Genomic DNA, 27,733 nt, shown 5'->3' with positions numbered 1-27,733 from the left:
GGCCAACCCCTGCTGGTGTGAGGAATTGGGAGGCAGCGGCGCTTGGCGGCCCGGAGTGAAGGGCAGCAGGGAGAGGCACGGTGCGGGGTGGCTGTCAGAGCTCCCCTCGTGTCTCCACGGTGGGTGAGCTGATGGATGTGCCCATTAACCGTGCCCCAGTTGTGTCGTGCTGCTCCGGAGCATCCCCACGGTGCTGCTGCACTGGGAGAACAGCCGGTTACGGGTGTCCATCACCCGGCCCGTGCCCAGGGCTCTGCTGGAGCCTGCCCAGCCTTACCTGCCATGAGCAGCCATCAGTCCCAGCTCTCTGAGAAGCATATGTGGAGAAGCTGACAGGGCACAGGTCCTGGAGGTCCCGCAGTGGGTGTGGAGCACCCCTGAAATCTCCCTGTGGGAAGGCTGGGGCAGCACTGGTCATGCTCCCACCCCCAGCGCTGCCCTGGCTCTGTGGCAGCTCCCAGGGATGGAGCTGTGTGCACACAGGGTGCCCTGTGCTCCCTCGGCACCCAAAGCACCTCAGCAGGACCAAGCTCCACTCCGGAGCGGGCTCATCCCCCCAGGCAGAGCAGATGAGGGGCCTGTCCTGCCCCTCCAGGTTGCGGCACAAAAGCATCGAGGGCAGAGTCGGTGTTTTGTTGTTCTTTTGTTTGTTCGACTGTACAAAGAGCAATAAAAACATCCCACAGTCGGCAGAGTGCGCGGCAAGAGAAGCCCAGGGGAAGGCGCACACCCGAGGCCACAGCACGACCCAGAGCAGCCCCTCCTGTGTGTACACATCTGTATTTGTCGGCTCTGCTGTGCGCAGCTATGTACAGACAGATGCATTGGCAAGTTGCAATCCAAGGATAGTGCACGAAAAGAAATGAAAGGCAGATGCAAGACCGGTCATGTGCAACCCTCAGAGGGCTCTGTGCCCCCGAGGCGCTGGCTCAGTCCCACCAGGAGCCGGGGACAGCCCGGCTCTGGCAGAAGGCGGGGCGGGAGCCCTGCGGCACCGGGCGCCGCTGGCACTGTGCGGGGGTGTGGGGAGAACCCGGCCCCCCCCGGGCAGCAGGGCCCAGGGGAGGGGGCCACGCGTGGGACACGGCACATTCCTGCTGCGGATGGGAGGGGAGCAGCGTGGAGCCCAGCGGGGGCGAGTGGGATGGACAGGGCACGCGGGGCTGGGGTGGAAAGCGATGGGGCAGAGCAGGGAGGGCACAGCTGTCCTGCTGTCCCTGGGGCCTGATGGCATTCCCAGGATGGCACCTACACGGGGACGTGGCAAGGCGTCCCTTCTCTGCACAGGGACACTGCAAAGCTGTCCCCTGTCCCCTGGCAGTGCTGCTCGTGGGTGACAGGGCCTCCATCACCTGCCCCTGGGCAGTGTCCCCTGTGGCTCCGGGCTCTGTCCCCCTCCTGGCAGCCACGGGAGAAGAAAAGCTCAGGCCTGGTGCCACAGGGGACACTGCCCCGGGTCATTCCCGGCCTGAAGCCCCAGTGCTGCAGCTAGCACAGCTCACCTGCCAGGTGAGGCAGGGGGCACAGGGGGCTGGGCACGCTGGCAGTGCATTGCCATGGCAGTTACAGTGTGCAGTGCTCTGCAGGGAGGCTGGAGGAGGCAGTCAGCATCACAGGGCTGCGCCAGGGTGACAGAGCTGTCCCAGCTCTGGGCCTGCTGTTGTGCCAAGTCCTTCCCAGCAAGTGCCCGAAAGCTCCTCTCCCTTTCAGCAGCTCCTTGTCCCCAGCAGCCTCATCCCACCACTCCCCACCGCCTCAGTCTGACACATCAGCAGGACACTTTCCATCGCTATTACCCTCCCAAAGAAGGAAACGAGCATGGAAAAGTCAGCCCAGCACCTTGGGCTGAGCTGCTCAGACCAAAGAAGAGCCCGAGAGGCAGAAGGGTCCATCCATCCCTTGCACACCGAGAGCCATCAAAGGTTCCAGAACACCACAAAGCTCCAAGACACTGGGTGAGCTCATGGCTTTGGCCACTGACTTCTGAGCAGCCTGGGACAGTCCCTGAGGAGCATGAGCTTGCAAGGAGGAGACTGGCAGCTATGGGGATCCCTCGGGATGGGAACACCAATGTCAGTGGCCCAGGCACAGCAGGAGCACCTCGGGATGAGCTGTGACCCCAAGGGCAGACTGCTGGCCCCTGCTCGCATTTTCTACTGGGACAGAGAGCAGACAACAGGGCACGGGGCTGCCCAGACCCCTCTGCCCCTCCTGGCACCCCCTGCTCCAGTCCCTCCATGTGTGGGGACTGCACAGGTCCCCCCTCACCCACCCCAGCCTGTCCCCAGCACCTCCTCACAGCTCTCTGGCACTCAGAGCAGGGGACAGGCTGGTCCCAGCTCAGCCTCAGGGCCTTCAGCCCCCCGTTCCCCAGCCCTGCCCAGCACAGCCAGGCTCTGGGGACCTTGTCTCTGCGCCCTGCTCCAGGCTGCGTTGGGTGTTTGGATGGAAGGAGGGATGCTCTGGGGAGACAGAAATCCTTGCTCTGGGAAGCACATCAAGAGGGTCACGCTGTACAGGGGACAGGAGGGAGGGGCGGGCAGGGGGGCGTTACTTGGTGCCCTCGTCCGGGTTGCCTTCGCCGTCCGTCTTCCCTTCCTCCTCCGTCTTCTGGTCGTCCGTGTTGAGCCTCTGCTGCTTTTTCCGGCGCACGCATTTCACCACCATCAGCACCAGGATCACCACGGCCAGGAAGCCGCCCACAGAGGCACCCACGATCACGGCCACCGTCGAGTCGTGCTTTGGGGGCTCTGGGGACACAGGGCACAGGCTCAGGGCACACAGCGGGACCAGCTGGGAACGGGCAGGGCTCTGCGAGCACCCCGTGCACCCGTGGGTGCCCCGCAGCACAGGGCAGCACTGACCTTTGGTGAGCACCTTGAGGCTGATCTTGCCGTGGCCCCGGTGCCGGTCCGGGGGGTTCAGGACGTAGCAGTTGTAGGTGCCCTCGTCCTCCAGCTGCACGTTTTTGAGGGTGAAGGACACGTCGTACTTGGCGGGGTTGCCGGTGAACTCCACGCGGTTCCCGAAGCGGTCCAGCTGCTTGTTCATGATCTTGGTGCGGAACTGCAGGAACTGGGCGGCCGTGGGGGCAGCAGGTGAGGCAGCGTCTGGCACCCCACAGGCCCATTTCCCCGCCAGGCACCCCCTCCCTGCACGTGCTGCCCTGTAAGAAACCCCGAGCAGCGCCCTTTGTGCTGCTCCCAGGAGCCCCAGAGAGACTCACCAGCTCCTCCGAGCAGTTACTGCACTCCTGGTACGTCCAGTTGAGGGAAAACTGCTTGTTCTCCACCTTGTAGCAGGAGTTGAAGGTGCAGGAGAGCTTCACAGAGGAGCCATTCAAGGCATTGATGGTGGCAGGGGCCATGACCTCCATGCCCAGTCTCGGGGGTGCTGCCGGATGCAGATGAGTTTGGGGGGTGTCAGGTGGCTGAGCCCACGTCCCCATGCTGCCCTGCCTGCAGAGAGCTCTCCCTGGGGCCTGGCACTGCCTTCCAGGCACATCCACGCACTCTGCATCCAGCCAGGAGCGGAATTTCCTTGCCCAGCAGGAGCAAGGGGAGCAGCTCCAGCCCTGGCACCGTCCCTTGGCTGGACAGGAGGAGCACCATCCCTGCTCTGCCAGGGCTGCTGACCCTACTGTGCCATCCCCGGTGCTGAACGCCGCTGCCTGCAGGCCAGCCCTGCTCCCTCCCGGCTGTCCCCCGAGGCTGTGCTGCCGCGGGATCGATGGCGCTGTGCGAGGCTGCAGCGTCAGCACGCGGGGCCCGGCGCCACAGCCACACGCAGCTTTGTAAAGGCTGAGCTCATCACATTTCGTTCCCAGCAGGACACGGCTACGGCAGCGAGGGCTGGGATCTGCCAGGCCCGGCCCCAGGGGCTCCGGGGGGCGGAATGCAGATGATGCTTTTCCCTGCCAGCAGAGCCCACGCAAGGATTCTCCAGCTGGGAACGACCAGAGCGAGATCCCGGTCGCTGTTCAGGGATCCCTGGCCTAGCTGAGAAAGAGGGGCATTACCTGGTAATTACCTGGTGCAGCTGGCAGGGCAGGACTGACCTGGGGGGTGGGCAGGGATGGGGTGTCTGTGCCCTCTTGCCCTCCTTCCCTGCAGCTCCCCTCAGCAGCACCAAAGCCAGCACCTGCATCCAGCACTGTCCCCAGGCTGGGCAAGGGAAATAGGCTCCTGAGCAGCCAAGCTGGCTGCAAACCAGCCAAGCCCTGAGAAGTGCAGGGACATGGGGACAGCGAGCCCTGGGAGGGACCAGAGTGTACTGGGGGGTCGTGACACCCTACAGGGCACAGTGACAGTGCCACCAGGTGCTTTAATGATCACCTCACCTCTCCCCTCGGGCTGCTGCTCTTTGCTCTCAAACCTTCTTCCCGAGGCCAAGCTGGGTGCGTGTCAGGGCTGCTCCGTGGCCGCTGCGCTCCGCCTGCAAGCAGGGCAGGAAAGGGGCCAGGCTCTGCAGCCAGGGACAGGAGCCTTTCCCAAGCTGCTGTGCTGAGCCCCAGCTCCGGCTGCCAGGTGGGAACCAGCAGCACCCTGAAGCTCCCTGGGGGCAGAGCGGTGCCCTCGGGTATGGCCCAGCCCTGGGGACGGCTCCTTGCTGTGCTGGCAGCCATGGGGAACAGCCTCCATCCAGCCCCAGTCCGGGAGGGCTCCCACAGGGCTCGGGGACACAGGGATGGGCAGAGCTTGTGCCCAAGGCAGGAAGAGGTGTCCTGAGCCAGTGTCACTTGTTGCCCCGTGGCAGCCACCACCTTTGTTTCCTCCAAGAAAACCTTGCAGGGATGGGAGAGAAGGGCCAGGAGCCGGCCTGTCCCAACAAGAATGGTTGGAGGGGATCCCTGCATGGAACCACTGAGTGCCCCTCACGCGATGCCCTGTGTGCCTGCAGGTGGGTGACGTGGCCTTGTCCTGTGTCCTTGGGGCTCCTCAGGGCTCTACAGAGGGATGAGGTGCCACCCGCAGCAAACCTGGGACACCACGGCCTGGCAGGACCTAGGAGTACCTGTGTGTATGGGTCCAAACTTTGCCACTGGCCGGGCACTCAGCCCTGGGGGACAGCAGAGGTGGGGGAAGAAGCCCCCTGAACCCCAGGGACTGTCCAGGCCGCGTCCTGCGGCGCTGCGCAGGCTCCCGAACGCTCCGTCACGCTGCACCCAGGCTGGGGGGGGACAGTTACAGCAGCCTCTAGAGCAGCCCTGACTAGGTTCTGTACCCTCCTTTCCCAGGCTCTCTCCTCGGGGACAAGCAGCCCATCAGGAGCTCCAGGACAGCACTTCAAAGGAGCGCTGCGTTCCCGGCCGCGATCGATGCAGCGGCCGTGGAGCTGCTGACACAGCGCTGCTGCTGCTGCTGCGGGGCCGGGCAGCACGCACGGACCACGGCCCCCAGCACGGCCACCAGCGCGGGGACAGCCACAGCGACGGCCACAGCAGCCCTGGCAGCACCTGCAGGACGGCCACAAGCCGGCACAGCCCACCTGCCAGCACCCCAAAGGACAGGCACAACCAGCACAGCCCACCTGCCGTCACCTCCCCAGCCCCGTGCCCGGCTGCCGTGCAAGGGGCTCTGTGCTCCGCAGCCAGCGGGATGCAGGGCGTTCTCAGCAGGAGATGCAGTGGCACCGTACCCCCCACCCAGCCCGAAAGCAGGTCACCCTGGCTGCTGGCTCCCCGCAGGGCGCACCCAGACCACCTCCGTCCCCATCCCTGCGGCACGGTGCTTCCCGCGGCTGCCACGCGGGCGGGGGGGGCTGCTGGCCGGGGACACGGGGGTCTCCCCACCTGGGCACATGCAAGGGGGCTCAAGCCGACACTTACCCAGCGAGAGGAGCAAGGTGAGGCCAGTGAGGAACAAGGTGGGCTGCGGGAGCCAGGCTTCCGGGCTCATTTTGACGGACTTTTGTGTGTGGAGAGGACGTGGTGTTGGTGTGGGTGGTGGAGGTGGTGGAGGTGCTTTTTCGAACGCCCGGGTTATTTGCAGGTGACATAGAACATTAGAGCCGCTTTCTCCCCACAGCCCAATATGGCTGGAGCGGTGCTGGGGCGAAAAAAAGCAGTAAATGCTGTGGTTGGTGGATCGCAGCCGCCGGAGTGGGAGGGCGGAAAAATTTTCCCCTGAACTGCAGGCGACAGCTCCTGGCGCTGCCGGCTCCCCGCTCTGTGCACGGGCTGTGGCACACGGGGGGTTCCTGCGGCCCCCACGGACCCCCGCGTTCGGAGGGGATGTGCCGGTGTGTCCCCTGTGCCCCGCTGGGGGTTGGCGGCCAGCCCTGCTCACACCATCCTCGGCAGCAGATCCCGTTCTGGAGAGCCCGGCGGGGCGCAGGAGGGTGGAAATGCCCTCCCAGGGCCAGGCACAGAGCACAGGGGCTGCTGCAGCCTGGGGGCCGCAGAGGGGCCCGAGCAGCCCAGCCAGGATGGCCCAGGTAGGCTGCAGCAGGTACAGGTGCTCCTGGTCACCTGCCCGTTCCTGGACAGCTCCATCACTTCCCAGGGCTGCCAAACTGCTGGGAAGGTTCCTTCCCCTTCTCCAGCAGCATCTTCTCCCGGGATAACAGCTCTGCTCAGCCGGCCTGGGCACGGGGAGGCTCTGCCCAGCAGTGACAGCGCTGGAGAAAGTCTTTGGTCCTCTTTGCACCATTGGTAAAGGAAACCTTTGGGCCTGGGCTCCAAACCTGGGTTCCAGCTGCAGAGATGGGTGCAGGAAAGACAAGGCACGGCCTCCTGGAGACCAGAGGGCGGTGACAGAGCTGCTCGGGCCCCGGGACACGGGGAGGTGGCGTTTGCTGGGACAGCATCGCTGGGGAGAGGGGCGAGGGGTGCCCCAGAGCCAGGGCACACCTGGGTTCCTGTGCCGCAGAGCCCGGGGGAGGCAGGAGGGATGCAGAGGGGCTCTGCTGCCTGCCCAGAGTCAGGAGGGGAATCAGGACAGCCGGGAGAAAAGGCACGAGAATGTCCCAACGGCTCTGCTCAGCAAACCCTCACTGCACACACTGCACTTTCCCACCCGCCCTGGGCAGGCAGAACACGCTCTGCTCTACTGCTACGGCTGCCACCACCCTACAGAGGCCCCGTGCCATCCCCCGAGCCCCCAAATCCAGCTCCGGGAGCCGGTTCCTCCTAAAGCCCGTCCCGCGGCCGCCTGCGGGAAAAGAGAGCAGGGTGTCAACGAGAACCAAGGAGCGCAGCGCGGCGCTGCAGTGTGCCGGCAGCGGTGGGAGGTGGAGGGTCCCGGCTCCCTCCGCACCTGGAGGTGTCAAACATCTATAGATAGCGCCTGGCACCGCCGATAGCGCCCAGCACCCGGAGACAGAGCGGGAGCAGCGCCAGTGCCCGCCCAGGCGCTGCCCCGGGGGCCCCGGAGGGGCGGCTGGGCTCCCCCCGGGCAGTGCTGCCCAGCGCCCGGCTGATCACCCGTGGCCAGAGGACACACGTGGGGGGCCCCACTGCCCGCGGGCTGTGTCCTGCTCCCGTCAGTCCCCATCCTGCTGACAGGGGACCCCATTTTTGTCCTGTTTGGAATTGGTCCCTCCTGGAGCCAGCGGGGCTGCCGGGTGCCGCGTGCCAGGCTGCACATGGGTTCAGGAGCTCCCACGGCCTGGGCCAGGCAGATTTTGGCACACTTGGGCATCACATGCTTAGGCAGGAGGTGAAATGAAGACACCATCAGGGAAGACTCCCTGACTTTTATTATCTACAGACAAACACTGCCACGGCTGCCGCTGCATCTCCCCCGGTGGAGATCCTTACCCTGGGCCAGGATCAAGGCTGGAGCCTGAGGCTGTGCCCACTCTCTCCAGAGTCCAGAGGGCAAGAGCCAGAGGGACCAGGTCCCTGCAGTGTCCCCTGGTCCCCTGCAGACAGCTGGGGGGGCTGTGCCCCAGCAGTGCCCTGGCAAGAACACTCAGTGACATGTCACCAGTTCTCAGTCCTCAGAGGGACAAAGGTGTCATGGACACACCTGCACAAGGGGCTGCCGTCCCACATCTGCACAACTATTTCTGCTGCTCTGGAGGCTGGGGCAGTGCCTCCTCCGGCCTGCCCTGGGGCTCCTGGCTCTGTCCCTCCCCCTGTGTCCCCTCTGCCATCCACTCTGATGGGACTGTCCTCTTGGCCAGCTCCACGTAGACGCCGTTGTCCCGGCAGTGAGATGGATGCTGCAGGGAGCAAGGGACAAGGTGTGAGCCTCACCCACCACGGGTACCAGGGTGAGTTTGGAGAGGGCAGAGGGCACAGGATGCTGGTCTGGCACAGAGAGTGGGGCCCTGGATGTCGTCACCCAGCACCAGCTGGGTCGTGCAGCTCCTCACCATGGTTATGTACGTGTCCTCAGCTCTCTTCTTCTTCTTTGCCTCCTGCTCGGCCTTGGGTACCTCAGCTCCAGGGATTGAGCAGTAAATTGCTTCCTGTGAGGGGCAGATCAGGGTGTTTGGGACTGAGCAGCCCCCAAGCACACAGGGGCTGCTTGGCCCCCGTCACAGGGCAAGCAACAAGAGCCATGGTTGGAGCTGGCCAGCAAAAGTCCCCTCGTGCCTGGGCAGGGTGGGATCCGCTCCCTCGGCCTCCCCAGCCCTGAGCACACACCCCCAACCCCAGCGACCCCTCCAGCCTCAGCTCTCACCTCTGCCTTGTTCTTGCTGCTGCTCTTCCCCATCCTCTCCAGGGCTGTGATGGTTGCAAACCTTGAGGGGAGGCAGCAGCAGGGTCACCTCCGGCGGGAAGCATCACTCGCCCCTCCTGTCCCTCCCTCCCTCCCTCTCCCGGGACTCTGACGTGCCCGGGCCAGGCTATCCCCGCTGCTGGCACGGCCCAGGAGGTTTGGGAGCCGAAGGCCGCCGGCCGGGGCACGGTGGCACTAGGTGGCGGCAGGAGGCTGCACCCCACACCTGCGGAGCTGAACCCTCGCACCTGAGCACGCCAGCGCAGAGCTCGGCCAGCGAGAGCAGCGCAGGGGGGCTGCGGGGAGCTGCTCCCTCACCCCCGTAAACCCAGAGCCAGCGCTGCTACCTCTTCCTCACGCAGAGCCCGGCCAGGAACGCCACCACCACGGCCACGCAGCCACAGCCCACCACGGCCGGCCAGAACCCGGAGTCTGTCGGGGAGGGCGCGACATCCTCGGCACCCGCTCCTCCTCCTCCTTCTGCCGAGGAGACACCGAGGCAGAGGATGGCACCGCGGGGACCCGCGGAGCCCGGGGCGGGTGCGGGGAGCGGCACGCACCTCTGGGTGCCGCGGGGCTGACGAGCAGCTCCGTGCGGCTCTTGAAGACGCTGCTGTTCTGCAGCAGCCGCAGCTCGCACTCGTAGGTGCCGCTGTCGTTGACGCGCAGGTCGTGCAGCCAGATGGAGCCGTCCCAGCGGGACACGTCCCCCTGCCACTGCACCCGGGTCTTGAAGCGGCCCACGGGGACACCGTGGTTGCTGTAGTAATAAAACACCATCTCCTCCTGCCAGGGCACAGACGGCGCCAGGTGAGGGGTGCCAGGTGCCTGGCCCTCCTCAAGGGCTCCCAGTTCACACTTTTCTGCCAAACCCGTGGGTTGTTCTCCTCGCACAGAGCCCGGCAGGCTCAGGGAAAGCCACAGGATGCAGCGCCCAGAGCGCCGCTTCCCCGACTCCTGTCCCCGCACGGGGACCCTTCTTCCTCTCGTGGAAACTTCCTCTCCTCACGGCCAGCCGACAGGCGGCTGGGCTTCCCCACAGCCTCTCCAGGGCTGCTTCCCCACGGCTGCCTCACGCTCCCTCCCCTGCCACCCCGTCCCGACCCACCTGGGTGCCAGCTCCTGCCTTGTGCAGCCAGTCCACTTTGTGCAGGGTCCATCCTTTGCTGTCGGGGTCTATGAAGAGGCACTGCAGCAGCACGGAGTCCCCAGCCCTAGCTCGGAGCTGAGGCTGCATGAACACGCCGGCAGCCCCGCTGCATCTCTCTGTCGGGGACAGGGACAGCAGGATGAGCCCGGGGAGCACGGCCAGCTGCAGCCTGCCTGTCCCCATCGCTGTCTGCTCTCCAGGGAAGCCCGGGGCTCACGGCCCTCACCAGGGCAGAGGCCAAGCCCGTGCCTGACCCCTGCTCGTGGCGTGCCGGGGATGTGGGGCAGCACATCCTCCCGCCGCCACACCACGGGGCTGCTGCCGTGTGATCCAGCCGAAGGGGACGTGGGAAGCACAACCCCTGCCCTCCACGCCTCGGAGCCAGAGCCTGCAGCTCCCGCAGGGCTGTGCCTGTGAGTCACTGGCTGGGAGAACCTGTGCTGCTCTCATCTCTGCCAGGCCAGGGGCAATTCAGGCGCTTCACATGAATTTCAGTTCCTCCCTCACTGCCCATTTGGCTTCCTTCCCCTTTGCTCACAGGCTCCAGACCTGGGCTGGTACTTGTCTGGCCATGCAACCACAGCTTGGGGTTTCTAGAGAAGCTGGACAGCGAGGGGAAAAAGCAAACCAGGGGAACACCAAAGAGCACAGAGCTGACAACCCACACGAGGCAGCTGCCAGCTTGCTGGGCTGCAGGGCATGTGGCAGGAAGGGGGTTAAAGGTCTTCTCCGAACCAAAAGATTCTCTGAAATGACTGGGGCAGAAAATATCACTGAGGCTCCTCAACCCCACCTGGCTCAGGCTGCAGTGGCACTGCAAGGGCAGGCTGAGCTCTGGCTGCTGTTTGCTGAGCCCTGGCTGAGCTGATTCAGCAGGGAGCTGCTCAGACAGGTAGGCTCGTCCTCATGGCCAAGCCACTCTGCTCAGCCTGTCCACAACCACGGAGGGCTGGGCCCTGGCCGAGCACCAAGTGTTTGTCTGGAACCCTGTAAATAATGAATGCGAAGTGCTGCAGCTCCCCAAACAAGTTCTGTTGGTCTTGACCAGCCGAGGAGCTGAAAATGACAAATATTTGCCAGCGGAGAAGACCAAGGGAGCTGCCTGCCTCGAGCAGAGCCAAAATCAATACCTTGGAAACCTCTCCCTGTATTTAGGGTTGGTGAAGCAGTTCTGCTTCTTCCAAAGCCTTGGAGCCTCAATACCGGCCACATCCAGGGATGCCAGGGCAGCTGGCAGCCTGTTTACAGGGGAGGCCTGCAGGAAGGGGAGATGCAGCACGCAGGGCCAGAGTGGGGAATGGCACCCAGGAGAGGAGCAGCTCCAGGGGGTTCTCACCACAGGAGGGGAGGCACTGAAGGCTCTTAGAGCAAAGGCAGAGGGGAAAGCAGAGGGGAATAAAACTCAGAGCTTACCCAGCCATGTCAGCACCAGGGTCAGGCTCAGCAGCACCTTCATCTCCCTCTGAAAAGAACAGCAGAGGTGACACATGCTCCAGTGTCCCCTGGGGTGGGACACCAAGGACTGGCAGCCAGCTCAAGGTCAGAGGAAGACTCTGGGGTTGGGAGGCTGGAAGTCAGCAGAGCACAGACACCAGGGCTCTGGTGTGTAAGACCACACTGCGCCTGAAGAGGAAGAGCAAGCGTGGGGGACAGGGCTCTGCCTAAACCCCTTCGTGCTTTCCCCTAAGTCACGAATCTTTCCGGTGGTTTGGGGGGGTCGAGCTTCTCACATCTGAGATGTTTGCAGGTGCAGACTCTGCTCCCGAAGCAATCAGATGTTTGTAACACGACAGAGTCAGAGAAGTTTGCTCCTAAAACACAGATCCCCCTAGTCCAGATCTAAATCCTCGCCCCTGGGTGCTGCGCACCGCGAGAGGTTCTGCTGGAGCAGTGCCATATCTGGTGTCTGGATTCAGCTTGACCTGCTCCAGCTCTCTCAGAATAAAGCTGGCATCTCCTTTCTGCACACCGCAGATTTATCCTGCACCCAGGGAAGGACTGGCTGTCACCACCAGGAATGTGCCAGCCAGTGTCCCAAGGAAGGCAAGAGTCAGCACCCTGCTGCCCTGTCCATGATTCCCAGCTGTGGCCACTCATTGAAGGGTAAATAGTTACTGAGAGCAGCTCTCCTGCCCGGAGAACCCTCACGTGAGGCTGGAATTGAGGCTGCCATTACCAGCACGTATTTTCCAATACTGCAGAAATGAAATGGAAATAGAAAGACAAGAGCTGAATCATCTCTGGCATTTTGGTGGCCTCTCTCTTTTTGCTCCATTGTGCGTGTGAGAGGCTCTCCAGGTCAGCCTCAGACAGGGATTCCAGGCCCAGAATCAGCTGCTGGGGACCCTTGGATCAGTTCTAGGCTGAGAAAATCACTCCAGCTGAGTGCCTTCATCACCCTGCCCTTTCCACAAACAAGAAATCCTGAGAAGTGGCAGCAAACCTTCTGGAATTCTCTCCCGTCTGCCTCTCAAACCACAGGAGCCCTCTGCGTGGTTTGCTGTGCTCTGCGCAGCCCTGCCGTGACACACTTCGCTGCACGCCCGACCTACAAACACAGCTCCTGCTCAGCCCCAGGGCCCTCAGCAGGGCCTGCACGACTCAGGGCAGCAGGCACAGCATCCTGCAGTGTCCCAGAGACACTGCCAAGACCTCCTCCCTCCCAGGAGCACCCCCGTGCAGCAGCCAAAATAGAGGGCAGCTCAAAAACCAGAAACCAGTCTCTTTTGGCTGCAGAAAACTGAGATTTCTGCACCCAGAACCCCCCAAAGCTCCCGAGCTGCTGGGACTCTGGGCCACATTTGCCACCAAGTCCGTGCTGGATTTATTGCCCTGGTTTGAGAAGGTTTTCTGGTCCTGGCTGGGAGCAGGATTTTGCAGGGTGTCCCCCTGTGACACACAGCAGTGACAGGGTGCTGGGAGGCACCAGCTGGAGCCAGCACCCACTCACCAGGCTGTTCTGAGTGTGCCAGTGCTGACACATCCAAACGGCCTTTCCCAAACAGGCTGGGGGGAAAAGGGGCACAGACACCACATGGCCTTCATGTTTCCCTGCTTTTGCACATGGCATCAGAGTCACCAGCACTGCTGCTCCCCTGGCTCTCTTCTCAGCAAAAACAAATGAAAAAAAAAATCCAGAAATAAATATTACAGCCAAAAATACTCACCTGGTGTTGGCCTGGAGAAGTCAGCTTGTCTCACACGAAGGGCTCTTCAGTGACTGGTTCAGTTGCTAAATCATCCCTTTCTTGGCGGCCTTTGGTTCCCTCTCAGGTTGTCTGGTCGTCACTTTCACATGCACGAGAAAGAGGAACACCAAACTGGGATGTGCAATTTGAGAGAGGAAACCAGCTGAAGACGGATCTGCCCTGGAGGGGTGATGGGGCAGCCTCAAGGGCAGCTCACAGGGACCAGCTGGGGCTCACTGGGGCCTGACCACTCACCATGACCAGTCTGGGACACAGAGAGTCCTGCACACACCCTGTGCTCCCTCCTGCTTTGTTTTTGGGGAGCAGGGCTGCTCAGAGAGCTGTCGCTGCTGGATGGTGTCCCAGTGAGGCAGCAGCAGCAGCAGCACTGGGTGACGTGGCTGTGCCTTCCTCCTGCTGCTGCCAGCGCCCCTGAACCTGCCTGGCACAGCACGGGCAGCTGCCTCCTTCTCAAACACACACCAGACACCGATTTTCCTCTGGTGCCACCCCCCCGGACACTTTGACAGTCCATTTTCACCCTTCCTCTTCCCATGAAACACCAGAGCAGCACCTGTTCCCCATTCCAATGTCCCCCTGTTCCCCATCCCAGTGTCCCACTGTTCCCCATTCCAGGATCCCCCAGTTCCCCATCCCAGTGTCCCACTGTTCCCCATTCCAGGATCCCCCGGTTCCCCATCCCAGTGTCCCGCTGTTCCCCATCCCAGTGTCAGTGGGTTTGATGGTGCACCGAGAAATTCCCATTAAAAAGGCCCAGCACCATTCCCAGCTCCAAGGTGGTGGCTCAGCTTCACACCGAGAATATTTGCCCGGGATCCAGCACAGCCATGGCCAAGGAGGCAGAGCTGAAATCCAGCATTTTGCAGCAGAAAAGGAGCCTTTGGTTCCCCAGGGGAAGTCGTGTGGTGCGAGAGTGGAACAGCAAAGCCACTTCCCCCAGGCTGCAGAATCCCACCACCAGCCTTTCCCAGGGAAGTTTTGGCTGACAGAGCTGTTGTGTCACCAGGGAGCACAAACGTTTTAAATATTGCTTTATAGTAGACAGGAGAAAAATGTATTTTATCTGGAGGCACAGATCTACAGCTGACCTACTTCTCGGTGAGAGCTTCACCACACCTAAAAGCTGCAGCCAGCAGAGATGCTGAAGGGGGACCGGGTACCTGTTCCCTTTTGGGTTAAATCTGCTCCCTAAAAACCTTTACCCATCGTCACACGACGATTTTTACACCTCAGGATGGCAGTTTTATGAGTTCAGCTGTATTTAGCCAAATAAAGAGACCCACAGCCCAGAATGGAATAATGCAATTTATTAATTGCACAACAAAATCAACCGTAAACCTGGAGCACATCTGTAAAAAAAGGATTTTTGAGTGGTACAGAAAGAAAGCATCTCTTTAGGGATTGAGTGAATGAATTCCACTGCTCTCTGCCGTTCAGTGCTGGATAAGGCTGGTGAAAGAGGAAATGCCCTACATGGAGGGGAAGTAATGCTGCACAATGAACCATTTCCCTAAAACGGGTCCTAGAAGAAGGGAGGAAGAAAACAGCTACTGCAAACAGAACATTCCTTTGGGCAGTGCTTGAGTCCATGGCTGAGGTAGATGGGGTTGTGTGTCCCCAGAAACAGAGTCCCCATTTGCATTTCTGATTTAAAAAAAGGAAAAAAAAATTGTTTTCTACGAATTGTGCTTCACCTCTACAAGTAGAAGGAGAGGCACCCAGTGATGCAGCTGAATAATAATAAAAAAAATACTTCAAAAGCAGTAGGTTCTCTTCACTCCAAGACAGAGGATGCCAGATATCACTTCATAAACTGCTGTGAGTCAGTTTGTTCCAAAGAAAATGAGAATAAACCTTGTCAGTGCCCAGAGGTGACCAGTCCAGAGAGCTGGAACAGCCTTCACTTCAAACAGTTGGATTTCCAGGGCTCAGGAGAAGAGGGATGTCACCAAAACACCAAAGCAAGAAACCAAACCAACTGGCAGGAAAACCAAGGCACGTTGGCACTGTAGGCACTGAGGCTTCTGCAGGCCCCACACATCTGAGGGTGGGAGATTTTCTTCTCCCCAATAAATTAGAGAGGTTTTTAGAAAAATCATCATTTTGTGCTTAAACAGAAGTGAATTATCCCATCAGCATTATTCTTCCAATCCACCGAGAGCAGAGCACGCCCTTCAGTCTGCACTGGTTATCCAGCAGCCTCTGCAAGGATCTAACCGTGATTTTCAGTGCTGGAATTTTAGTCCTTTTTCCACAGCTTCAGCCTTCTGTCAGTACGGATCTTCCTCATCCGTGTCCTAAACGGGGAACAGGGAGAGAAACTGAGATTATGTGGGAAGATATGAACCAAGTTGTGAGTGCAGCCAAACGCTGAGCCTGGCTGGGCTTCTGGCAGGAGCCTAGGTGCTGCCCAAAAAGTGCTGCTGTGCTTGAAGAAGCCGGGGGACCTGCAAAAACCCTGGTACAAATGCAAATGTAAATATAAAAGATACAAATATAAATAGAAAAGATACAAATATAAATATTAAAAATATAAATATAAATATTAAAAATATAAATATAAACATATATGTTTGACTTCTCCCAGACACCATCACCACGCTATAACCCACACGTGAAATGTGTTTTAAGAGGAGCATCAGCTAAAGAAGAACCAGAAAGTGCAGCACCAGCCTGCAGAGACAGCCCTGAGCAGCACAAATTCTTGTTTTTCAGCCTGACAAACAGCCACCGGCAGAAGCCCGTCGTTGCTGTAACCACAGCATCATTTGATGGTGTCCTCACAAGGAGCTCTGCAGCTCTGAGCTCACCCCAACACCTCGGCTCTGCAGGGGAAATCTCACTGACGCTCCAGACGTTTCCAGTCTGAAGAGATCTTCCCTCAGCTTTGCAATTTTCATGGTTTGGTCACATACGAGGCGTGAAAAAGCACATTAGAGAAACCTCAGAAATGCAGGCTCGTTAAGGTGACAGGGCAGCGTTCTCAGAGACCTGATCAGATAAATATTTCAGTATCAGTCACCAAAGGACCAAACCTGACAAAGCACTCCACATGAAAGCAGCAGGGTTTTATCATCCCAATTTGACTCCTCCCAAAGGATGAGAGGACATCTTTCAACTTTTAAGATCTCCCATGCCCTGACAGCATTTCCTCACCAAACTGGGGCTCCGTCCTTTCCCATTTTTCCTCCTGGCACCTCCCTGATTCCCGGAAGGTCACCTGGAACAGCCCTTCCACCTCCCAGGGCAACCCTGCCTTTTGCACGAGGCATTTCCTGCGTCCTGCACCTCTCCAAATCCTCGCTCCCAGCACTGCAGCTCCGCGCCTGCTGTGCCTAATGCAGAACTGTAAATATTTTATGTACAACTGACGTAATTGCCTGTTTTTCATCCTGTATCTAATAGAAACCATCAGCACACGCCTGTCTGAATGCTTGGGCATTTAGGACACTTTAAATCACTGGCATTAGGGGAGTGAATCAAGCAAACACGTGTTTAAATGCTCCTAAACTCACGTCCCGACTGAGTACCTGAGAGGCAAAGGTGCCCCTGAGGGAAATCTGCCCTGCAGGACACCGGGAAGGAATGACAGCCCTCTCGAATCGGGCATTACTCTGGAATGTGGCTGCCGATCCCAGCACACACAGGACTCGCACAAAACAAGGGCGGCAGGTGGCAAAACCACTCCGGAGCTGGAGCAGCTGATTAGCAGGAGCTGCCGCTGGGGTGGGAAGGGAAGCAGCAGAACTGGAAGGCCGCCACCACTTCAGAGAGCGCAACAAACAAAAAAAGCAGAAACAAACAAACCGACCGCGAGGGTTTAGCAATGTCCTGCCGGAATGGAAAGGAGGTAAAAGGAGGAAGATGTCCACCAGCTCAGCAGAAACCCAGAGGGCTGAGGGGTGACAGCCTGCCGTCCCCAGCACAGCACTGCCAGCCCCAAACTGCTCACGCAGAGCCCCCAGAAAACCCCGCAGCAGCTGCCACTTCAACCCTCATTTGTCATCTTAAAATGACAGCTTCGGTTCCAGTCTAGTCCAATGAGAAATCAGTTGGATGGATGTCGTGACAGCTTCCCCACCAGTGCAACCGGCAGCTCTCACTCCCTGCTGCTGGGGAGCTCCGGGGGGCCTTTGGGACACACCTTGGGCACCCAGAGGTGTTGGGACACTCTGCCCGCTGCTCTTAGCACCTTCTCTGAGCACCCACGTTGGCAAAACCGCTGTGAAAACACCGACTTTCACTTACCACACAGTTCAGGCACCACTCCTTGATCTTCCCCCCGCAGCCAGCCGTGTCTGTGTGCTCAGGCCTGCAGGAACAGCACGGGGTCAGGTCGGATTTTTTCCCCCAGACATTCCAGGACCTCCTCTGGACTATGAATTCTGGTTATACCACACTGAACTGAGGGGTTTTTTGTCGTGAGGAAAAGCCTTTAAGTCTGCACGGCAAAGCCAAAAGGACTGGAAGCTGCCAGGTGCCTCATTTTAAAGGTGGCACTTAAGTGCCACCAAGATTAAAGCAAAAGTTGCTTTTTGACTGGCAGACCTTGCACCACCAATCAAAACATTACAAGACTGCGTTAAAAAAAAACAATAATTCTGTGAGGAACTGAGCAGAAAGGAGTTCAGTCTCCAAGGGTCCTTCAGTGGCTGGCATCCCTGCTCAGGCCACCACAGGTAGCATTATTGGGTTTATTTACCTTTTATGGGGATTTCACCCCAAAACGCAGCACACAAAGCTCACACATGCGAAACATCCTGCTGACTCAGGCTCAAATAAACCTCATAACAGAAGTGAAATATGTCTGACCCCAAACTGCTTCAGTTCCATGGCATTCCTCACGCGAATGACGGAGAAAAGGGGATGTGCAGCCCTTGGTTTGTGCTCCAGCACGGGGATTTCCCAAAGCTTTGTGCTTTGGCAGATACCAGTGACTGAAATGCTGAAGCACAGTGGGGAAATCATCCCTCGTGCCTGTGCCCACACCCCAAAGTGGAAATACAGGCTCCAGCCTGCAGCCAGCACTTACTCATCAGACACCTCGATGGAGGATTTCTTGTAGCCGCATTTTCCTTTCTCCTTCAGCGCCCGGAATTTCCTCCCCATCCTCACCAGCAGCAGGATGACCACGAGGGCGGAGGGGAGGAACACCAGGATGGACAGCAGAGCTGCTGAGGTCAGCTGGAAGGTCAGGCCTGAAACAGAGCGAGGCACGGCTTTGGGACAAACCCACAGCCAGGGCACAGCTTGGTGGCCCTTCCACGTGAGACACAGGGCTGGACACAGCCTGTCCCCACATCTGCAGGGTCCTGTCCCCAAACCTCTGGTGCCCAAATCTGTGGGGCTCCTGTCCCCAAACCTGTGGGGCTCCTGTCCCCACACCCACAGGGCTCTCCTGTGCCCCTGTCCCCAAATCTGCAGGGCTCTCCTGTCCCCCCAGCCTGCCCAGGCAGGCTCAGCTGGAGGGAGCTGCAGAGGAAGGCAGAGCACGACACAGTTCTATCAGCACGGCTGAGCTGGGAATTTGGGGCAGGGCTGGCACGCAGGGCAGATGAGGAAATTATTACTGACAATCAGTGCTTGTGATGTGGAGATTATTTTTAGGCCAGCGTTTCCTCAATGTTTAACTTGTTCTGCCGCAATTTGCCGAGGCTGAAACTTGTGAACAAAGAGACGCTTTTGATTCCTGTTATCACCACAGCTCCCCCTGTCCCCTCCTGCCTCAAATCAATTCAGGAGTTCTCCAAGTACTGAGCTCAGAGGGCAGGGCCGGGATAACCTCTGCTGGAACTCCAGCGTGGAAGTCCAGGGAGCATTTCCCTCGTGATGCCCAGAATTCCAAGATCCAACAAAGCAGCTCTGTCACAGGGGTGAGGTCGAAGCACGGGCGGGGAGCCTTACCCCGCTCTGTAACCACCAGCACCGTCTGGGGAATGTTGTGATAAACATCTGGAGGGTTCTTCACGCTGCAGATGAAGGTCCCGTTGTCACTGAGCTCTGGGCTTTGGATAGCGATGGAGGCATCGCCGTTAGCGACGTTCCCAACCCAGGATATCCTGTCCTTGAACTTCCCCGCTGTGGTGGGGTGTGGGATGGACTGGTAATGAAAAACCTGCGAGGAGGGAAAGGGAATAAAACACTCACCCAAGAAAGAAGAGAGGATTTTGCATTGCAAAAATAAAGGAAATGTGCACGGTAAAAATAAAGGAATAATGACACATTGAGAAGTCAGGAAGAGGATTTCCTACACAAGAGAAGAAAAGCTACCAACTGAACCTTTACCATCATTCTGTGCAGTGCACAATGCTGCACTTGTGACAAACCCCCAGATTTATCTCCTTTAACATTATTATGCTATTTTGTGTTCACCTAGAGTATCTTTTCACCCAGAGAACACCCAAAGGAATTTTACAGGGGAAAGAAGGCAACCACGAGACTCCCAAACCGCAAAAGTGAGGCGGCAGCCCGGCAAAGCAAAGAGAAAATTCAGATTTTCGGCATGCCCGGAGGCCTGAGCCTGCTCCACCTACGGTCTCCATCTGTCCCCCAGAGAGGGGCCGGTATGTCCAGTCCACCAGCAGGCTCTCCGTGATGGGGGAGCTGGATTTGAAGGAGCATTTCAGCAGCACTTGCTCACCCACATAAGCTCGGACTTTAGGGCTGGCCTTAATTTCCAGGGAAAGAGCATTGCAGACACCTGGTGGGACAGGCACAAAAGGCAGGGATTCATTTCCTGTTAACTGCGAGGTGCAAAATTGCCCCGAAAATACTGAGACGTGAGCAGGCCAGCCAGAATTCAAGGACTAAAGCACAGCAGTGACTCCCTCCCCAACAGTGAAATTTGCAGGAAAGCAGAAAACTTCCCCGACCTATTTTCCGTGGGACTGGAACCGGCTCCAAATAAAGTACCTGGGCAGTACCAGCACGGATATTTAGATGCGGAAACAAAGGGCTGAGAAATGGAATCAGATGCGTCTCTGACGAGCTGCAAAATACCAGCTTTAAGTTCTTCAAAGCGGCTCTGCTGTGCGTTTGTGGCCGCAGCGCCTGAATTTCACACGAACGGGGTCAAAAGCCTCCCCGCAGCACCGAGCGCTTTCAGTTCTTGTTTCCAGTGTGCGCAGCCACCTCTGCCCCGCGATGCTCCGGCGACTCCCGAGTCTCCGCGGAGAACTTTGTCCGAGTCTCCGGGGAGAACTTTGTCCGAGCCTCCCGCCGCTCCGGGACGGCTCTTCCCGAGCTTCCCTCCTCTCCCAGAGCACCGACCCCAGCGGGACCCCCCTTCCCGAGCCTCCCACTGCCCCGGGTCCATCCACGACCCCCGGAGCCGCATCCCGAGCGCTCCCGGCCCGGTTCCCACGCGGGATACGGCGGGCTCCGCCGCTCCCGTCCCTTCCGCCCCATCCCATCCATCCCATTCCTCCCGGAGCCCCCCGTTACCGAGCAGCAGCAGCAGAGCCCCCCGCGGGAGGAGGAAGAGGAGGAGGCGGCCGCCGGGCCCCGCCGCCCCTCGGCGCCGCATCCCGGCCGGGCTCAGCCCCGGAACATGGCGCTCACCTGGCGCAGGTGAGGGCGGGGCAGCCCCGAAATGGCCGCGGCGCTGGGTGGGTACACCCGGGTACACCCGGGCACACTTGGCTCCGGGACGAGAGAAGGTCCCCGCGCTTGTCCCCAAATCCCCGAGCGACTCCTGTCACCGCCAGCCCACTCCCTGCGCTTTTTGGTTTTGGGTGCTGCCGCCGAGCGAGGAATGCGTCGGGATTATATCAAGTCAGGGTGTTCCTCGCTGTGAGAACTTTGTAGACTCTTCAAGCGCAATCAGAAAAACAAACAAACAAAAGAAAAACCCAAAAAAAAACAAAACAAAAAACCCAGCAGCTGCATTCCTTAGCCAAGGACACCCTGGAACTGACAAGTTTTAGGGATGTAATAAATCAAGGTGTTGGTGTGTGTCTGTGTGTACACTGCTAACTGGGCACAACACCCAAGGTTTGTATATCCCAGGGCTGAACTGTCTTGGTTGTAACACCAAAAATCACACCTGCAGGTCCAAAAGAGCCTGGCCAGGTGAAGAGCCTGTCCCTGAGCAGGGGTAGAAGTTGGCTGGGGTGACATAACTTGTGTGGGAATTATTAACCCATCGTCAGAGAGGGGCTGTACTTGGAAAGTTACTAACCCTGAATTCTGTGCATAAATAACGGTGGAAAAGTCCAGTGGGATGTGCTGGATTTGTGGGACACCGCTGAGCAGCCAGGCTTGGGCTCCTCTGAAGTCAGTAATCAATAATCAACGTCTCCCTGAAGTTTTTAATTATTGGTTTGTTGCACGCCATGTAACGGATCCGACTTTGGGGACAAACAGAGCAAATCTGCTCATTGGAGGTGTCAGGGCCCCCAGGTCACAGCCCCCTCACACCAGCACAGCTCTCAGCAAGGGCCTTTATTTACAACACAGGTGAGTGACAAAGAAAACAGCCAGGTGACAGCCAGGCAGCGTGGCTGGCACATCACAGGTTATAAAGCCGTTAAAGACACTCTACAAACAAACAAGGCAAGGCTTTGATTTGGGGCTGGGTAAATACAGTAACAGGATTGGTTTGGGGCTGGCTGGACACCGTTAGAGCTCCGTGGGTTTTGGGGAGCAGAGGGGAGCACTGGGATAGCAAGAGTGGGAATGGGAACAGCACCGCTGAACCCAGGCAGGACATTCTCCTCAACCCCCAAATTCTCCCAAAGCTGCCCGACATGGATGTGCAAACCACCCTGGCTGGTGAGTGTTAGCCCTAATAACAAACAGGACACCTTGCCCAGCTCTAACACTGTCCATCTAACGTAGAAAAAGGGATTCCAAGGATGTTTGTTGTCCCAGCTGAGACCTCACTGCTCAGTCTTCCTTCTCAGGATGCCGGGGAGGATTCTCAGGGAATGAAAACAGGGCAGCACAAAGGCACGTTTTGGTTTCTAAGGTGCAAAGGTGCATCTGCTCAGACACCTCCCAGCCCTCTGTTCAGTCAGTCTCGGCGCTTTCATCTCCCTGAGGAGCCGTGCTCACATTGCACGGGTGAGAAGATGAAGGAAAGTTCTTTGTTCGTGGGGCAAGGTCCTCCTGCTTTGCTTCACCGAAGGGAATTCACAGCTCATGTAAAGTCACCCTCTTTCCATGCAAGACTTTCAGGTTGAGCAGAGGTACCGGCAGCGTGGGGCGTCTGCAATCCAGCTTTGTTCTAACACCCCAAATTACAAGCTTTCACCAGCTGCTTTGGAAGCACCTGAGAAGAAAGATTGTAAGGAAAACAAACATCCATTACTCAGGGTTATTGTCAAAAACCAAAATAATAGGGGCAGCTGCTGACCTCAGAAACTGCGGGTAGAATTTATGCTGACACGTTTAAGCAAAGACAGTGAATATAGAAACAGTGCCAGTCTTCCTGTTGCAATTTTAAAACAATAAAGGTTAAAGTAATCTAAAAGCAGATTCAAAACTGACAAAAGGGAAGTAATTCATTCCTCTTCATCTACAAAGCAGGAATGCCATGGAAAGCAGCAACAATGGCTTTCCTACAAATGCTCCTCAAGACCAGGGTGGAGAAATCTCATGCACATTTAAGAGGCTGTGATTGTTCAGCTATCTCTGAAGGATCCTCAACAGCAAAGTGTGACTGTGGCCTCAGTTCTGACTGTGAATAGCAGGGAAATACCCAGGGGAATCTGTCCTGGAGAGTCCACAGGAACACGGAGACATTAATTAAGAAGGTTTGGATGTGTACCTGCATTGTGCACACCAGCAAAGACCTTTAATCTTCCAATGGAATGGGTTCCTTCTCTTCCCTCATCTTCAGACTCTCCTTTTCTTTACTGTTATAAAAGCGGGAGGGGGAAAAAAAAGAGAGAAAAAACCACAAATCAGTGTCTGCTGAGCAGCAGGATGTCCTGAGCCACACACAGCACACTCAGGGTGAGATGGTGAGGGTGCCACCCGCGTGGTGACCACAGCTTGGGGGACAGGGTGGTCATCTGCCACCACCCCCCCAGCAGCTGCGTCCTTCTCTGAGTGAGGAGCCATGAGAAGGACGAGGGCCAGATGGGGACTCCAGAGCTTGTCCATCCTGGGCTCTGCTCTGCCTGCACGCAGCCAATTATCGCTAATTGTTCTGAGTTTTGCATTGAGGATGCTCCGTGCGGGGTCCCAGGCAATAACTCAGAGAGGCCGTGGAGATAAACCTGTCAGGCCCCCCCAGGAACCCATGCCTCCCTCACCGCTCGGTGTCTGCCACCTCCAGCCTCTTGTCTCGCGCTCTCCTGCGGCGCTGCTGACAGATGATCACGGCTGTCACCACGATGACCATCAGCACAGAGGCAGATCCGATGGCCACGGCCAGGAAATGGATTTCCGAGAAGTTCACTGCGTGGGGAGAGACAGAGGAATGAGGCAGAGGGGCACACAGGAGGAACGAGGCTGGGATCTGTGAATAAAACCTCTCCTCAGGCTCCTCTCTTTCCCTCCACAAACAGAACAGAGCCCAGAACAGAGCAGGGAATTCTGCTAACACACCCCTGCTGACAGTTCCGGGATCTCCAAGGATCTCCATTTTCCCAGGAATGATTTGGTCCCGTGTTAGCCCTTCATATCCCCAGATTTCCACGCAGTCACTTTTCCAACATATCACCTCCTTTTGTTTCCTAGCCGCCGTGAATATTTGTCACTCTGGGGCTTTGTTCAGGTTGTGATTGAAGTTCAGCAGCTTTTTTTTTTCTTTTCTCCCCTAATTTTCCCGGAAGAAAGCCACTCTGGTTAAACCCACACGAGCTCTGGGGGCGTTTCTTGGCCTCTCACCTTTCTGCACAACCCGGAGCCGCACCTCCCCGATGGTGCCGTAGACATCTGGCCAGTTTGTCACCTGGCAGGTGAAGGTGCCGTTGTCACTGGGCTGCAGGTTCCAGATCATGATGGAGACATCGTTCCGCTCAACGTTCCCGTCCCAGGTGACTCGCTCTTTAAACCTCCCCGAGGGGGGCTTGTAGGGCTCCTTCAGGTAGTAAAATACCTGCAAAAATCACAGAAACATCGAGTGGCCTGGCTTGGAAGGGAGTGGAAGGTTTCTGGAGCATTGTCAGGTGTGGGATGTCACCTAAGACAGGGCTCGGCTGTGGTGCCAGCAGGTCCAGCTTCATAAAACCACAAATATTTTAACCCTGATCACCCACAACTAAACGTGAGAGTGGTTTTTAGGCAGGTCTATAAACAGAGCTCGGATTAATCACTACAGGTGACGAAGGCCCAAATGTACTTGTGGGTTTTGGGTGTGTCTGTCCCCACTCACTGCTCACCCAGCGCTGGGTGTTGGGGCAGCGGTGAAAACCCCTGAAAAGGAGCACGAGGATCTTAACTCACCGGCTCATGAGAGCTCAGGTCCTCGGGCTGGAAGTTCCAGCTCACTGACAGCTGCTGGCTCACCGGGCTGCTGCTGGAAAAGGTGCATTTCAGCCGCTGGTTGGTCCCGTTCACAGCGACCACCTCCTTGGCGGTGTGAACCTCCACCGCAGCCGCCAGCCACAGCGCTGCGGGGCAAACAGAGGGGGAAAATCACTGGAGTGAGCTAATCACTGCTCCTTATCAGTTTTAGTTCCCTGGGAGCCTCATCTGTGCTGGCACGGGATGACCCGAGTGTCTCACAAACATTTCAAGGGGGGCGGTCCTGCAGATTTATTCAGAAAAACCCTCTCAAACTGGATGAAACCCACCCCAAAATTCCCATTTTCCATGCCAGAACCTCCCTTTGTACACTTCCTGCTCAGCCTCGTGCACACCACGGTGGAACTGTTCTTACTGATACATCCAGAGCCAGTTTTAGAGGCTTTATAGCCCAGCTGGGCAACTGCAGGTAAAGTCAGTCAGGCTGAAGAATTCTAGAGGAAATCCTCAACGTAAATGTGGATTTGTTTTTCCAAGAAACATCCCCACAACCTCCACGGCTGCTGCTTTAAAAATAAGTGAGCATCACTTCTCTGGAAGAGGGACAACCAGCAGGGAGGGAGGGAGAGGAAGGAAAAGAGAGGAGGAAAAATGAAAAATAGGAAAAATTAATGGTTTGCTGGTGAAGGAAATAGGAAATATCAGCATCCTGTCACACTAGGAAGTTAACTCACCCCAGTATGATTCAAGCCAAAAAAAAAACCAAACAAAAAAAGCAAAAAAAAAAAAGAGCTTATCTAGGGTTGTAAGATATAACTTCATAATGGAGATGTATTTGGAAGTAATTTATGACTAAATACTTCTTTCCAAATAATTCCTTATCTCAAAGGAGTGCCAAAACATTGAAGGTATTTACACGTGAAAAACGTCATTGGCAGAGAACATGTTGCTCATACACCGATCCGATGCCAAGTCTTTTCATTTTAAACACCTTGAAAAGAACTAAGTGCAAAGAAATAAGAGCAAAATATGTTTTTTTCCAAAGCAGATTACATCCGTGTGCTGATGCATTTGGGGAAAGGAAGATGCGTTATCCTTAAAATCCAGGTGTTCGGATATAAATCACCGAAAATCCAAGTGAGTTTCGTGCCGGTCTGGAACCTTTGTTGTGTGAAGGATCCGAAGCCGGAGCTCCTGGACAATCCCCGACTGTTTAGGAACAAAGGTAACAAAAGGGAAAAAAAAAAAAAAAAAAAAGGCTGAGAGTAAAGTTCAGATTCCTGGCAGGAGAGAAAAAGACGTGGAAACCCGAGCTGAGGAGGAGATCAGCGGGCGGGATCGGTGTTCTTCCTCTCGAATACGCCCAAACCTGTTGGGGAAGAAACTCAACCGCTTGGTGCCACTTCCAGCGAGCCCCGCGCAGAAAGAATCGCAGCAAGGACGGGGGGAAAGCCTCTGCCTTAGGGATAATTTAAGGGACCAGAAGAAGGGAATGAGGGCGGCCGGGGCCAGGTTTCCTTACCTCGGAGCTGCGCCCCAAGGACGAGCGCAGCGCCCAGCCAGGTGCGGCCGCGCATCGGGGACACCAATCCGGGGCTGCAAAGACAAATCCGCTCCGGGTTCTCCGTCACCGGCTAAAAGATGAGTTTCTCCAAGTCTTCCCGGCACGACGGGGCAGATTCCTGGCCCCCAGCTCGGCCTGCGAGGGGAGGTGAGCTCTCCCCCTGCGCTGCCCGCCGAGGCGCGCCCAGCCCCGCTCGCTTCTGCCCGAAATCAGCCAGATTCCCAAGGCAGGATTAATTTCTTCTCCCTCCCATATTCCCCTGCTCTTTTGTGTTGCAATCATTCCTCCTCCCAGCCGCCACCCGAAACCACTCCCCTCTTGTGGGAGGTAAGGGAACATTTGCCTGGAGGTGTTCATAGGTGACTCGAAGGAATGAGGGCCATTTGTTGGGCAAAAAAAAGCTGCAAACGACCCTAAAAAGAGCGGCCCAAACCCGACAGTCGTTGGGCGCAGTGCGGGCCCTCATGCAGAGGATGGAAACGTCCCACCAAACACAGACACCTGCCCTAAAATGATTTGAACTTTCCCTGGCTGCAGCCAAGGATTGGGAGCCTGGTGCTTGAGAAATTCTTGGAAATCAAGTGGAAAATGGGTCCAGCCCGGCCATATTCCTGGCCCAGGTGGGGAAACGCCGCGGTGCCCCACGGGTGGGAAATCCCGTGGGACAGAAAACATTCTGCAGGAGGCACGTGGGAGTAGTGAGAGTGTGAAACCAGCCTGAGCCTGTGTGCTGGCACAGTGAGGCTGTTTGCACTCGAGGGCCATAAACCTCTGGCCGTGCCAGTGTCGGTGTCTGGGTCACGATCCCGTCCCGAGAAGTCATCCCAAGTTGCGGGTTTCCCTTGTGGCCGGGGCTGATTTCCTTTGCAGGGGTGCAAGGGGAGGTGCCCGGAGCTCGGGGTGTTTGGGGGGGTCCCTTCAGCGACTTGGAGATGGAAAAACAGCGCTGAGGCCGTCAGCTCCCTGGATTGTGCCCAGAACAGAGCAGGGAACCCTGTGTGTGCTAACACACCCCTGCTGACAGCCCCGGCGCACCAGGATCTCCGTTTTCCCGGGAATGATTTCGGTCCCGTGTTAGCCCTTCATTACTCCATCTCCCCAGATTTCCACGCAGTTACTCTTCCAACATATCACCTCCTTTTGTTTCCTCGCCGCCGTGAATATTTGCCACTCTGGGGCTTTGTTCAGGTCGCGATTAAAGTTTAGCAGCCAATTTGCTGCCACTTCCTCATCCTGGTTCTGCACCGGGCTGGGAACAGCCCCTATTCCCACCTTTGCCTGCAGACTTCTGCCAAACTTCATCTTCTTCCAAAGCACGTGGACTCCAGCTTTTAAGAGAAGACCACGTCCCTGGCACACTCAGCAGTAACCTCAGTTCTCTGGCGCTCCCCTTGGGAAGAGAAATAAGGAAAAGAAAGTCCTGACGGCCAAAGGGAGCGCCCCAATAAGGGAAATGGGGCACAGCTCCATTCCTTCTCTGTCCGTGCCGCATCCCTGCGGGCAGCAGAGCCTGGGGTGCCCCTGGCGCCGTCCCACCGCGGTGTGTACCTGCCCCAAGCCCGGCCGGGAGGGATCGTGCCCGGCGTGCGGCGCTGGCCGCGGCAGGAGCCCCCTCTAGTGGGGCCAGGCCGCTTCCAGGGCAGCGCCCGAGCGGGAGAGCATCCCCAAAATGCCGCCGGGATAACTCCGGGAGGGCCCGTGGAGAGGGGCTGAGCGCAGGGGATGG

The 27,733-nt window shown here is 57.6% G+C and overlaps 4 protein-coding genes across 7 annotated transcripts; all 4 read right to left on the bottom strand.

The window, feature by feature from the left end:
- Positions 1 to 624: 624 nt before the first annotated feature.
- On the bottom strand, positions 625 to 6,042 carry SCN2B (sodium voltage-gated channel beta subunit 2). Of its 2 annotated transcripts, none has more exons than XM_066203544.1 (4): positions 5,828 to 6,042; positions 3,227 to 3,393; positions 2,865 to 3,075; positions 625 to 2,750 (listed from the first exon to the last, which is right to left on the bottom strand). In XM_066203544.1, the coding sequence occupies exons 1-4, from the start codon at positions 5,895 to 5,897 to the stop codon at positions 2,551 to 2,553; spliced, it is 648 nt and encodes a 215-aa protein (XP_066059641.1). In that variant the 5' UTR covers positions 5,898 to 6,042; the 3' UTR covers positions 625 to 2,550. The 2 variants fall into 2 exon arrangements, with proteins under 2 accessions (XP_066059641.1, XP_066059642.1); XM_066203545.1 differs by lacking the exon at positions 5,828 to 6,042 and adding an exon at positions 4,340 to 5,364.
- Positions 6,043 to 7,664: 1,622 nt separating this feature from the next.
- JAML (junction adhesion molecule like) lies at positions 7,665 to 13,114 on the bottom strand. 3 transcript variants are annotated; one of them, XM_066203587.1, is made up of 8 exons: positions 12,987 to 13,114; positions 11,233 to 11,281; positions 9,778 to 9,935; positions 9,230 to 9,455; positions 9,017 to 9,149; positions 8,631 to 8,691; positions 8,320 to 8,415; positions 7,665 to 8,166 (listed from the first exon to the last, which is right to left on the bottom strand). In XM_066203587.1, exons 2-8 carry the CDS (start codon positions 11,273 to 11,275, stop codon positions 8,005 to 8,007), a joined length of 879 nt encoding a protein of 292 aa, XP_066059684.1. In that variant the 5' UTR covers positions 11,276 to 11,281; positions 12,987 to 13,114; the 3' UTR covers positions 7,665 to 8,004. The 3 variants fall into 3 exon arrangements, with proteins under 3 accessions (XP_066059684.1, XP_066059683.1, XP_066059685.1); XM_066203586.1 differs by lacking the exon at positions 12,987 to 13,114 and having other exon boundaries at positions 11,233 to 11,428; XM_066203588.1 differs by lacking the exon at positions 12,987 to 13,114 and having other exon boundaries at positions 9,017 to 9,101; positions 11,233 to 11,428.
- Positions 13,115 to 14,322: 1,208 nt separating this feature from the next.
- MPZL3 (myelin protein zero like 3) lies at positions 14,323 to 20,560 on the bottom strand. The gene is made up of 6 exons (XM_066203381.1): positions 20,472 to 20,560; positions 19,562 to 19,728; positions 18,933 to 19,143; positions 18,061 to 18,226; positions 17,277 to 17,340; positions 14,323 to 15,325 (listed from the first exon to the last, which is right to left on the bottom strand). Exons 1-6 carry the CDS (start codon positions 20,551 to 20,553, stop codon positions 15,299 to 15,301), a joined length of 717 nt encoding a protein of 238 aa, XP_066059478.1. The 5' UTR covers positions 20,554 to 20,560; the 3' UTR covers positions 14,323 to 15,298.
- An 895-nt stretch (positions 20,561 to 21,455) lies between these two features.
- Positions 21,456 to 26,106, bottom strand: LOC136300762 (myelin protein zero-like protein 2). The gene is made up of 6 exons (XM_066203379.1): positions 25,966 to 26,106; positions 24,423 to 24,589; positions 23,865 to 24,075; positions 23,288 to 23,432; positions 22,798 to 22,885; positions 21,456 to 22,299 (listed from the first exon to the last, which is right to left on the bottom strand). The coding sequence occupies exons 1-5, from the start codon at positions 26,018 to 26,020 to the stop codon at positions 22,825 to 22,827; spliced, it is 639 nt and encodes a 212-aa protein (XP_066059476.1). The 5' UTR covers positions 26,021 to 26,106; the 3' UTR covers positions 21,456 to 22,299; positions 22,798 to 22,824.
- Positions 26,107 to 27,733: the final 1,627 nt, after the last annotated feature.

The sequence above is a fragment of the Chamaea fasciata genome, unplaced genomic scaffold (assembly GCF_029207755.1).
Source record: "Chamaea fasciata isolate MVZ Bird 193981 ecotype frontalis unplaced genomic scaffold, bChaFas1.0.hap1 SCAF_24, whole genome shotgun sequence".
NCBI lineage: Eukaryota > Metazoa > Chordata > Aves > Passeriformes > Sylviidae > Chamaea > Chamaea fasciata.
This window is presented reverse-complemented; position numbering and strand designations above follow the sequence as displayed.